This window comes from Zingiber officinale, chromosome 6B (assembly GCF_018446385.1).
Source record: "Zingiber officinale cultivar Zhangliang chromosome 6B, Zo_v1.1, whole genome shotgun sequence".
NCBI classification, from domain to species: Eukaryota; Viridiplantae; Streptophyta; class Magnoliopsida; order Zingiberales; family Zingiberaceae; genus Zingiber; species Zingiber officinale.
This window is the reverse complement of record NC_055996.1, coordinates 59,476,435-59,489,795: the sequence shown is the minus strand read 5'-3', so window position 1 is coordinate 59,489,795 and position 13,361 is coordinate 59,476,435. Positions and strand designations below refer to the sequence as shown.

Here is a 13,361-nt window from a genome sequence, read left to right as displayed (position 1 = left end):
CCAGAAGCACGAAGAAATTACTTGGGGTGTGAGGACAACATGAGGCAAAAATATCCAGAATTATTCTAAGTTCGAGGATGAACTTTTTATAAGATATGGGGAATTGTAACGACCCAAATTTCCTCATTTGGAGTCCTAATAGTGTTTAAAAATATTTAGAGTATTTTTATGTAATTTTTGGAGTTCGTTTGGTATTTTTACTAAACGAAAGAAGTTTCGACAAAAATAATGTCCAAGCCGAGATTCGAACCCATGACCTCCGACCGAACCAAGCCTTAAGCGAATCCGGCTGACCAAGTGTTCCAGTGAGCGTTGCTGATTAAAAAGGGAATGAAATTTATTTAAGTAATAGTTAATAGGAAATAGAAAATAAATGGGAAAAAGGGGTTTGGCTGAGGAATCAAACCCACGACCTCTGACCCGGTCAAAACGCGGCTTGCTAGGCGTTCCAACAGATGTTTTGTAATAAAAGGGAAGCGAAATATTCTTAAACCATAACAGAATACCCTAGTTATAAAGAGAGAACTTAGGGATTATTTTCCCCGTGACCTAAAACTTCTCCCTTCCTCTCCTCTCTCGCTCGCGAACGGCGTGCGACAGCTCATGCTAGGGCGAAAATGCAGCAAGTAGCTAGGGTGTTTCCGGCGGCCGGCGAGCACCCTTCTCCGTGAGGTCTTCACACCATTGTGATCCTTTCGTCGAGGAGGAGCCGTGAGCACAAGAAGAGACCGAGAGCTCGAGTTCTCCGAAGCCCTAGGAGCTTTCCCCTTCGGTTGTAAGTTCAAGAACATCTCGGTAAGTTGCTACTCACCTACAGCAGAGTAGTTCCGGATTCTTATTCCTCTTGTTTTCGAATTTTTCTGTGAAGATTGTTGGTTTAGGGTTTGCTGCCGTGGGTTTCAAAGAAAGAACATGAGAGGGATTAGTATGTTGAGCATGTAGGTTTTGGTAAATTGGTTTTCCTTTGCTCCTTGCCGTGGTACTGAACCTGAAGGAGGATTGTTACTTTTTGTTGGGTTCCAGTAGCAAATTCTATACTATTTGCAATTGTACACATTGCTATGTGTTCATTGGGTTCTTCAGGATTTGGTTTTCAGATTTTCCCTCTGTATAGCATTGGGATGGCTAGAAGTTCAAGTGTAGCTAGTGTGCTTTGTTTTCCTTGCTTCGGTTTTTGTACAGCATTAGGATGGTTTGAAATGTAAGAGTAGTAAGTGTTCCTTGTTGTCTTGCTTTCGGTTTTCCTTCCTGTACAACATTAGGATGACTTGGAATTAAAGAGTAGTTTAAGAAGTTCTTCTGCATTGCATTATGTTTTGGTTCCTTGTATGTTCTAGTATATTATCATATTCACGTATCAACTTTTGATAGCAGCAGCATTATTTTAGTAAATGGCATTTCTTTTGCTTGAGCTAATTGACTTGTCTTTACTAAGGCGATTTGATTGTTCCTTTTTAGTGCTGTTGTAGCAAGATATAAGATAATGTAGTGCAGATTTTTGTTAGTTATATATGCAGATTTCTATTTAAGCTTGAAGGCAGGTTCTGTTAAAGCTTATAGTATGCAGAATTTTGTAGCGTAGTATGCAGAACTTTAGTGCAGTTTAGATTAAGTCTATTTAAGCTTAATTAGATTTGCAGATTTTTTGATTGTTCAGCATTACAGATTTAAGTCTTTTAATTCGAAGCATGCAGTATAGGTTTTAATTCCAACAAATTTTAGATTTAGTTTAAGCTTGTATGGTATGCAGATTTTTATAAGTATTGTTTGTAGAATTTTGATTAAGTTTGTAGGCAGATTTGATTAAGCTTATATTGCAGAATTTTATTAGCATAGTATGCAGATTTTCGATTTAAGCATTCCGATGTTAGAAGTTGTTTAAGCATTTCAGTGCAATGTTAATAAGTATTTTAGTGCAGTTTTGTATGAGACATCCTTTTATTAGAAGTGTTAACAAGTTTAAGCAAGATAAAGAAAAGAAAGAAAAAGGCCAAGGCCTTAAGTAGATCCCAAAGTCAAGACTTTAGGGATTTTGGCACACAAGGTGCTTGTTAAAATGTCAAGACATTTAAAGAAGAAGTAATTAAGATATTTTACTTTGAAGAGGCTAGTACCCGACTTCCGAGGTTGTTGTTAAACAAATTCAGGTGTCCAATTCCGAGGTCTTGGCCCTGGTAGACCGAGGTCTGCTCTTTTAGGATTGGTGGCTCGTTACCCCAACCTATTAGGAAACGCGCCTAAGATGGTACTACGCCTAGGCCCAAGAGAAGTTGATTATTATTTTGAAGTATTAAAGTATAGTTTTTTTTAAACAAAAGAAACAAGCTTCACATAAGTTTAAAATTCAGCAAGTTTAGTTTTCCTATATGCTGACATGTTGTTTAAATTTGCTTACATGTTTAGTATTTCAGTATGCTATGTTTCTTTTTCTATTAGATGAGCATGAGTAGTTTTCCTTTTGAGCATTCAGTTTTTAGATTTTAGTATATTCACATGCATATTCGAGTTTTGTGAGTTAGATAGCGCTTACTAAGTAATTTTGCTTATAGTTTGCATTTCCTCTTACTGCAGATAAAGGAAGGCGACAAGGAGGTGCGGATGGTGTGTGATGCCAGGACTATAGGAGAGACTTGGGATGTTATTGAGTTTCCGTGTTTTAGTGGATAAGATTTATTGAGATTGTATTTTATACTCCATGTCATTCGAGTTTATTCTTGTTTTAGATTGCATGTTAAGATGAGTTATGTTTAGTAAGTAGGTATATTTTGATGTTTGACACTTATTTAATTGCGTGGGTGTTTGATATATGTTCCAGCCACCGTGGCTAATGTATACTATATATGTATCTCAGATTATGGTCACCGGTACAGGTGAGATGTTGCCGAAATTTTTTGGTAGAGACTCCTCATGGTTTCGATCATACCGGTTAAGTAGAGTTAGTAGTTAAGTAGCGTCCACCTCTAGAGAGTAGTAGTAGGGAGGTGTGGTCGTTACAGTCCGGGTCTTTCGCTCCAACTCCGCTAGCTTGGGTGATCTCGGCCATCCAGAATAGGGCTCACCCGAACCCAAGTTCCGGCCATCTCCTCGAGCAGCCTTCCTTCCCAGTTTCTCGTCCCTCGAATGTCGCACACGTTCTTCTCGTCCACCGGTGTACTCTTCGGCGGTCACCTCGTCTCTCGGACGCACTAAGCCCATCGGCTCTCTCCCGTGCTGTCCTTCTCGCTAGTCGCGTCTTCCGCTCGACTTCCTGTGTTCCTAAGCTCCTGCACACTTAGACACAAGGGTTAGACAACGCAAGACCTAACTTAGTTTGTTTAATCACATCAAAACACCTTGGAGTTCCAACAATTTTCCCCTTTTTGATATAGCAACCCAAGTTAAGTTAGGAAAAACATATGTAATAAAAATAATTTATTTGTAATTAAGTCCAAAGATATTTCAATTTAAAAATTATATACCTCCCCCTAGACTTAACATCTGTCTCCCCCTTTGATCACATAAAAAATGGGGTTTCTTTTAACAAGTCTAAGGTAAATTCTAAAAAAAAAATCTTAAGTGTAAAAATGTTTAAGCAAAATGGCTAAGTAAAGACACTCTTCAGAATTTTTCTTTCGAAAAAAAATTTCTAGGGAAAAAAAATTTCTAAATCAATTTTAAATATTTTCTAACACAAATTGAATAACTCTTTTAAAGTATTAAGTAAATTAAATTAATGCTTTTTCAGTTAGTCAATTAAACTTTTCATTTTGATACTTGGCTTCCAGGTCGTGGCGAGGCACTAGACCTTCTTGATTATTGGAGCAATAACAACTTCCTTAAACAAAGCCTCATAAAGAAATTAGTTGTTTAATTTCCTTGCTGAAAATGCTAAGTCTAATTTTAATTTTAAATTAAATAGGTTTTTGGAACCCAATAGAGGTTCCTTCCTACTAGGTTAATTAAATATTTTCTAGGTACATAGGCCTTTGATATTTTTCTAATTTAATTTTGGTGAAATCTATAATACTAGTTTAGTCCTCTATAATTTCTAAAAATAGAAATATTTGAACCATTAGACTTTTTCAATCTTTCTATTTCTTCTTTTAGTTTTTCATTTTCAATTTTCAATTTATCTAAATCCTCTATAAGACATGATTTTGTTAAAATTCTTTTTGTTTCTAAAATTTCATTTTCTAATTTATACATGGATTTAGCCATTGCCTTAATACCAAAGTAAAGTTGATCAGGGGGTAAGAGGCATACCTCACTTACCATATCAGACTTGAAGCCTGAATCTCCCCCTACTTCGATGTTTTCATCTGAGGTCGCTCCCCCTTCATCGATGCTAGGTTCTGATGTACTTTTCCCTTCGTAGCTTGCCATCAGTGCTAGCCCGACATATTCTTGAATCTCAGACTCAGATGATGAAGTGTCGTCCCAAGTAGCTTTTAGGTTCTTGTGCTTCTTTGGAATTTTGCCTTTGTCCTTCTTTAGTTCTGGGCAATCCTTTTTTAGGTATCCTTCCTTTTGGCACTGGTAGCAACGCATCCTTCTTCTATTTCTTGGATTCTTTTTATTCTGCATTTCTTTGAATTTATTAGATCTAAAAAACTTTTTAAAGTTTCTTACCATGTATGCTTCCTGATCGTCTTCTGAATCTGACTCGGGTTTATCCTTCTTGGTTGCGTTTAGTGCAATCATCTGGCTTGCTTCCTTTGTTGTCTCGGCACACCTGGTTTCATGCAATTCAAGAGTGGAGAATAGTTCTTCTAAAGTACTTACCTCTAGGTCTTTCGAAATATAGTAGGCGTCGACGATTGATGTCCATTCTGAAGTTCTGGGAAACGCGTTGAGTGCGTAGCGTATTGTTTCCCGATTTGTTACCGTTTCTCCGAGGTTCTCAAGACCAGTAATCAGTTCTTTTACCTTCGCATGGAGACTGACTACCTTCTCACCTTTTTCCAGACGAATGTTCATCATCTTGTTCCGGAGGATGTCTCTTCTAGCGAGCTTCGCTTCGGGCGTGCCTTCGTGGAGTTCCAGGAACTTCTCCCAGAGTTATTTAGCAGATGAATAGCTTCCGATGCGGTTGACCTCTTGAGGCGGCAACACGCTAAGCAGGTGATATTTCGCACGGCTGTTCGCTACAGATTCATTCTGCTCCTTCTTTGTCCAATGGCTCTCTTCTTTTTCTTTTCCATCTTGATTCATCGGAGCTACAAAATCATACTTCATAATAAACCGAATTTCAAAATCAGTTCTTAGGAATACCTCCATACGTCACTTCCAGTCTGCGAAGTCCCCCTCAAATTTTGGTGGAACGATGCTTGATCCGGCCATCTCGTTGCTTCGATCGGCGGTTAGTCCTCCTGAAGCGCCTAGCTCTGATACCACTTGTTGGTCCCTTTGGAGGCCGGCAAGAGGGGAGGGGTGAATTTCCCTACAAAAATTAAACCAAAAACCTTTCTCAGATATTCAACTAATTAACAGACACTTGTAATAATAAAAAGAAGAGACTAAATGAAAAGATCAGACACAAGAAATTTACTTGGTTTGCAATCAAGGGATTTCTAATCCAAGGAAAGTAAGCGCACTATCTGATGATCTCCTTCGGGCGGAGTAGCCTCTTTACAGCGTTGATAGCACAAATAAAAAGAACATAAATGAAAGCACAGAGAAAACTGATTACAAGTGAGTTGATTTAACTGTGCAGATCAGTGTTATATTTATAGCACTGGTCGGAGCACCCCGAAGGGGTTCCGGGCGCCCTGGGGGGATAAAATTTCATCCCCCAACAATCAGATCACGTTTGACGCGATCCTGGTCAAAATCCGAGTCCGGGCGCCCAGAGTGGTTCCGGGCGCCCCGGACTGGTCCGGGAGCCCGGAATGGTTCCGGGCGCCCGGACTAGGAAAGTCAATAGAGTTGACTTTTCTCGGTCTGGGACCTCTGCTTCGGTTCAGCTCGTCTCGATCCGAGTCTTTCGCTCCAGCTCCGCTATCTTGGTTGATCTCGGCCATCCGAAATAGGGCTCACCCGAACCCAAGTTCCGGCCTTTTCCTCGAGCAGCCTTCCTTCTCGGTTTCTCATCCCTCGAACGCCGCGCACGTTCTTCTCGTCCACCGGTGTACTCTTCCATGGACACCTCATCCCTCGGACGCACCGATCCCGTCGGCTCTCTCCCGTGCCGTCCTTCTCGCTAGCCGCGTCTTCCGCTCGCCTTCCTGTATTCCTAAGCTCTTGCACACTTAGACACAAGGGTTAGACAACGCAGGACCTAACTTAGCCTGTTTAATCACGTCAAAACACCTTGGGGTTCCAACATATGGTACTGCGGGCACGTCGGGCTCTCAGACCCCGATGGTTTCAGAGGTACCTACCTTGACCGTACCCGTCGTACGCACTCCTACGGTATGATATAAATATAGAATAATGGACCATGCATTCATTTGGGTCTGTTTGTTACGGGCTTGTACCTGTACTATTCCATAACGATAACCGGTTGGACTTCCTAAAAAAAAATCCTTTTCTTCTTGTATTAGATTCCGCCATTAATTCCTTTTCTTTCCCTACCCTTTCTTACCTCCTCTACAACACACTTACATGAGTTATGTGATTCCTCTTCCTTTGCCTAGTTCTCCTCCACCTACGTCTAGGGTTGGTGTTTAGTTCAATCACTAAAATTCAATGGCTTCCTCCACTTAGAGTTGTGCTAGGGACCAATACTAGCACCTCGGACACTTGAAATGTCTCATTCTGATAGTGGATTAAAAACCTATCTTGGTTAGGAGCAAATGAAATGCATTTTAGCATATCCTTACCAAGTTAAATTTCAGCATCGTCGATATTTAATTCACTGAGCATGGTAGGGCAGAGACTGGATGAATTCACGCGGTTACCAGAAAGGATGCGTAGCGGGCCGACGAATCTGTTTTCCGTGGTATGGTTTTACTCTATGCATTATCCGCTGATATGCTGATAGATACTGGTAGCCCGCATTCCTTTATTTCCCGTGCCTTCATGAGGGGCATAGGTAGCCTACCTACTCTTAAACCTCGGTGACTGACTGTCTCCCTACCTTCTGGTGATACATTCGACGTCACTCAAGAGGTCAGAGGTTGCCCGTTAGACTTTGACAACATGATACTCATGTTTTATATACTAGTACTCGAAATGGTCGAGTTCGATATTATCCTTAGCATGAAATGACTGTCTACATATCATGCCACAGTTGATTGTCAGATGAGGGTGGTCACATTCTGACCTCCAAACCAACCCTCATGGGATTTCACTGGCATTAGGGACGACGACATATCGATCATTTCTACGTTGTAGGCTCAGAAGTTGGTGTCACATGGCTATCAGGGATTTCTTTTGTCTTTGATTAATACTGACGACAGTAGTAGTACTCAGCTCTCAGACGTTCCAGTGGTTCGAGAGTATCCGGATGTATTTCAAGATGAGTTACCAGGCTTGCCTCCCAGAAGGCAAGTGGAATTTTCTATTGAGCTGATTTCGGGAACCATGCCGACATCGAAAGCTCCATACCGTATAACACCGAAGGAGTTGGACGAGCTAAAGGTCCAACTCCAGGAGTTATTGGACAAGGAATTTATTCACCTTAGTGTTTCTCGGTGGGGTTCTCCGGTATTATTTGTCAAAAAAAAATATGATACTTTGAGGTTGTGCATTGATTATAGACAGCTGAATACAATGACCGTTAGGAATAAGTACCCCTTACCACGGATCGAGGATTTGTTAGATCAGCTCAGAGGTACATCAGTATATTCTAAAATTGATCTGCAGTCCAGATATCATCAGCTAAGAGTTAAAGAATCTGATATTCAGAAGATAACATTCCATACTAGATACGGACATTATGAATTGTTGGTAATGTCATTTGGGCTTACCAATGCTCCAGCGTTGTTTATGGATTTGATGAACCACATTTTATGGAGTATCTAGATCAGTTCGTTGTCATTTTCATCGATGACATTTTGATCTACTCGCGTTCCGAGGAGGAGCATGCACAACATCTTCGTATAGTTTTGGAAACTCTTCGACGACATCGTCTATACGCGAAGTTCAGCAAGTGTGCTTTTTGGCTATCCTCAGTTGATTTTCTGGGTCACATAGTTTCCAGTCGAGCTATTTCAGTAGACCCTCAGAAGATCGAGGCTGTCACCAGTTGGGAGCAGCCGAAATCAGTTCAAGAGATCCGGAGTTTCTTGGGATTGTCCGGATACTACAGACGTTTTGTCGAGGGTTTCTCGCGTATCGCTATGCCACTGATATGCCTGACAAGGAAAGACGTGAACTTCATGTGGTCCGAGGTTTGCGAGACTAGTTTTTAGGACTGAAGTGGAGATTAGTGTCGGCACCAGTTTTGGTTTTACCTTCTAGAGAGGACGGCTTCGTACTCTACATCGATGCATCTCTTCAGGGTTTGAGTGCTGTTCTGATACAGTACGGCAGGGTAGTCTCTTATGCTTCTCGTCAGTTGAAGGAGCATGAGAAAAACTACCCAGTACATGATTTAGAGCTAGCCGTCATTATATTTGTTTCAAAGATTTGGCAGCATCACCTTTATGGTATTACTTTTGAGATTCTCACTGATCATAAGAGTCTCAAATACCTTTTCACTCAGAAAGAACTTAATCTCTGACAGAGGAAATGGATGGAGTTCCTGAAGGATTACGACTGTACTACTAGCTACCACCCAGGGAAAGCTAATGTGGTTGCCGATGCACTTAGCAGGAAGTCCAGAGGGACTTTAGCTTGCCACCGAGTTGTGGTCACCGACTTGATTCAGGGTTTCTCCGAGTTGGGCCTTGAAAAGCAGGGACGGATGGAGCAGGGTATTCTAGTTACCATGCTTGTTCAGTCGTTTATCAGGATGAGTATACCAGAGGCCCATGTCGGTGATCAACACTTACAGTCCATTGGCAGCCAGATAGCTTCCGGGCAGTAGACAGAGTTCACCCGTGATGACGCGGGTATTATATATTTCCGAGGTCGATTATGCGTACCTCCATCTCACCCGGTCAGGGAGGAGCTACTTCAAGAGGCTCATCGCTCTCGATTTATGATTCACCCAGGAGGAACTTGCATGTATCGAGATTTGAGGCGTTCCTATTGGTGGAACGGCATGAAGAAAGACATCGTGAATTTCTATCTAGATGTCTTGTCTATCAGCAGGTGAAGGATGTGCACCAGAGACCTAGATATGGTCAGGATTTGATCCATTTATTTTTGGCATATATTTTGTGGACGTAGATATGGTCAGGATTTGCATGCTTAGTGTCATGCACCATCTTGCATGATTGCATGCTGTGCGATTGGTAGTTCCATTATTGTTGAGTACATCGCCAGTTACATGGATATGCACACACAACCACACATAGATCAGTGGTTTTGTTCAGACAGGGTGTGTAGCAGCAGGTTGCTCTGTCAGTGCTCCGCTGGTCCGCTCATGGGTAGTGTGACTGCAGCGTGGTAGCACGTCAGGGATCCCTCCTCTAGACTGGCTCAGGGAGATGAGAGCATTGAGCTCCCCCACTTATGATTTGGGGTAGGAGGATAGGTGTACTTCGACAGCATCCTGTCCACTCGGTCACTCATTAGGAGCAGTGATGGTAGAGTACACAGTTGTCATAGCCTTACCCACTCAGTCTCACCATCGTGTGTGAGATGGCTGACTGGCGTCAGGGATGACCAGGACATGTCATTGGCATCATATGCATGTCTGCATTTATTGCTTGTGTTTGCTGCATTTTATTTGCTACATATTTGATGGATACATATATTTGACATGTATACAGGGACATGTTACTTTTGGTCTGACGACTTTATTATTCTAATAGGACGTCCTGGTGAGTACAACTTATTCTTTTCTTTCAGTTATGCATTTTCCATTACTCCAGGAGACTGTACACATATTTATTTTTATTGGTTATTTTGTATTATGCATGTCAGCCCGATACCCGTTGAGGATTTGACTCACCTCGTTGATATTACCATTTCAGGTTGATGCTGTCAGCAGGTTCCAGTCGCTAGTCCCCCCACCACTTTGCTTCGCTACGATTTTCTACTCTTTGGACTTTTGGTTCCTTGTTATGTATTTATATATATACTTGTGATGTAGGATTGAACTCGAGGATCTTTTATTGAGTTTTGGTCTACTACTTGTGCTTTCCGCTGCGATGGTTTCTCTGTTGTGCTTTACGTTTTCTATCGTAGAAGTGGAGTAGGTTGTTTTCAAATAAACTGCGTGGTTGTGTCAACTAGAGGCTAAAATTATATAAACTGCGTGGGTGTTTGTTTATTTCATTATATATGTTCCGATCGTGTTGGCCGAGGTATGTGTGGCTTTGAGGGCAATGTATATAAGTCTCAGATCGTCACCCGTACAGGGGAGATGTTGTCAAAATTTCTTCTGACATGGACTACTTGGGGCGTGACAGCTTGAACGAGTGATTGTAAATTGGTTCTTTGAAAGCCAAAAAATAAGAATTCGTGTAAGAAATATGGCATATCCACTAATTGAACGTCTATCTTCAAGAGCTCTGTCTTAATCTGTATCACTATAGGTATTCAACTCTAGCTAGTTAGAAATGACGATATAAAATTGTTCCTTTACTATAGCGAAGAATTTTCTTAAAACCTTCCCAATGGTGCTCAGTAGGAAAATGCATAATTTGATAGGCATGATTAATTACGAAAGCAATATTGGGTCATATGATCATAGTGTCATATTGTAGGACACATAAAATACTTAGGAAGATATAGGGGTCAGCCATTAATGAAGAGTTTGAATGTTCAATAAAACCTCCTTCAATGATTGATGTGGAGATAGGACATGATCAGACATTCATTTTTGCTCGTTCAAAAAGTCTAATAATATATTTACTCTAAAAAAGAAGACAACCTTCAAAATAAAGAAGAACTCATGCCAAGGATAAAAGTGAGTGTCGCCGAGATCCACACATGATTAGGAAAATAGAGTAAAGAAGTGGTGTCTTTTAGATCATTGTCCGTTATTAAAATATTAACTACATAGATTAGCCAAAAAATGGTAAATTTTACAATCCAGTTGTAGAATAGGGAAGAGTTAATTTTTGAGTCAGAAAATCTCTAAATAAAAAAAAAATTAAATAGATGATGAAACAATGTATTAATTACTTGTCGAACATCAAATATAGATTTTTAAAATTGACAAACATATTTTGAAAAGTCGAAGGCTAGGAGAGTTATTTATCCATGTTGTCCAAATAATAAACCATTAATTAAATATGACATACATACCATCATAAAAATTATAATCATATTAATAAATATGATAAACTTAAAAATATTATCATTTACTATTGATTTGTATGGATTTTGATTATGATATAAATAAGATTATGATATAATTAACCATTGTATAGTTAATTAGCTCCTAGTTAATTAATTGCTTTGACCGCTTCAAATCTTGGTTCTTTGGGCATGTACTTCTGCTTCACGTACACGTCCATGTAGTCCCCGAAGAGAAACTCGGGGTAGGCGCCACTGGTCTCGTCGACGGCGGAGGCCGAAGCCGGACAAATGACGGCCTTCACTGAAGGGTTGTAGAAGGAGGCGACGGAGCGGCGGTTGCCATTGCCGGTGGCGAGCACGCGGTGCCACACGCTCTTGTACCGCCCATTGCTGACCACCTCGATCTGGTCCCCGGTGTTAATGACGATGGCATTGGCCAACGGCTGCACGTCCACCCACTCGCCGTCCTTGAGGATCTGCAAGCCTCCGACACGGTCATCTTGGAAGAGGAGGATGACGCCGCCAGCGTCGGTGTGGGGGCGGAGGCCCAGCTCCACAAGGTCCAACCGCGGGCAGGGCGGGTAGTGGCTCACCTTAATTCAATGACGCAACATCATATCAGAATTAAAATTAATTGTTTTATTTATAATTAAAGTCTCTCCTAGCTCTGTCAAGTGTCGATCAATATAATTCTCACCTTGGTGCCGAAGAACGGCTCGTGCTCGCCGTTTCCGGTGAACTGGTTCTTGAAGGTGCCCTTCTCCAGCCCCAGGTTTTCTTCCATGGTTTCCATCAATTTCTCGGCTAACTTTTTCACCTCCGTTCTGTACTCCCTCATCGTCTCCCTAATGATCAATTGATCCATCGAATTAATCAATTTATGTAACATATATAATAATTGTCATGAACAATTAATTAATTAATTAATTAATTACTTGAATTGGGGAGGGTGGGATGGCCATTGGTTGTCGTCTTGGAGAACAAAGACGTCCTCCCAGTCCACATCGTCCAACTTTTTCTTGTTGTTGTTTACTTCTCCAGCGACCTCTTCTTCTTCCCGAACGAGTTGGTCGAGGAGCTGCACCGGCCTAGATGCCTTGAAGGCCTCGGCTCTGTGCCTGTAGCACTCCGTGCACACCTTCTTCACGCGTTCTAGCAGCTCGACCGGAATCCCATGGTTCACCAGCTGCAAAAACATTAATTTTAGTAACATTAATTAATTCCCAAATTGACTGATCTAATTAAAACAGTAGCAATCTAATTAAATAACAGAGTCATAAAACAACATACCTGGAAGAATCCCCACTGTTGGCATCCATTGTCGATCTGAGCCAGAGTCTCGGCCCTCTCCTTCCCTTCCAGCTTGGAGAAGTCGATTACCGGAATAGCCATGGAGAGAGAGACAGAGAGTACTGGTCGGCTTTTAATTTGCTCGGCTAGCTAGTTGCTATACAACTGCTGGAGTAGTACTGCTCGATCGGTGTGAGGAATTCACGACGAGCGAGGGGGCGTTTTATAGAGCAGGATCAACGATGGTTCAGTACAAGAGGAAGAAACCGAGAAGCTACTGAAGGAGCTAGCCGTCCAACGGACTGAGCAATAGTTTTGTTCAAGTTGTTTTTCTCTTGTTTAATTTGTAAGAAACATGTGAGGAAAATAGCAGCCTTCCTTTCCTTGTCGTCTTCTTTAACACTGGTTTTCTGGTACCCAGATTATATTGTAGAAATTATTCAAGGAATTATTGCAGGAGATGGAAAGATATCCATCATTAGGAGGAATATAATTATGAGGATGAACGGCTGATGATGATGATGATGATGTAGAATGTTTGAATAATTCATAATTAATGGCAGTGATTGAGTGGTGATTTTGAATTTGTTATATATGCTCGACCTTACCTTAAAGTTTTTATTGAGTTCTACTAATTATATCGTTTGAATTAGTTTATTTTCTTTATATTTATTTGTGAGAATCATATATGATTTAAGGGCAGCAACTATTTTTCATGGTCCTAACAAAAATAATCATATATAATTTTCATTTCCCAAATGATAAAAAACGAAAAGAAAAAAAAAACATGTTAA

General features: G+C 40.9%; 1 protein-coding gene across 1 annotated transcript; it reads right to left on the bottom strand.

Annotated features, from left to right (window-relative positions):
• Positions 1–11,389: 11,389 nt before the first annotated feature.
• Positions 11,390–12,775, bottom strand: LOC121992508 (1-aminocyclopropane-1-carboxylate oxidase-like). The gene is made up of 4 exons (XM_042546953.1): positions 12,568–12,775; positions 12,213–12,463; positions 11,975–12,122; positions 11,390–11,870 (listed from the first exon to the last, which is right to left on the bottom strand). Exons 1-4 carry the CDS (start codon positions 12,667–12,669, stop codon positions 11,424–11,426), a joined length of 948 nt encoding a protein of 315 aa, XP_042402887.1. The 5' UTR covers positions 12,670–12,775; the 3' UTR covers positions 11,390–11,423.
• Positions 12,776–13,361: the final 586 nt, after the last annotated feature.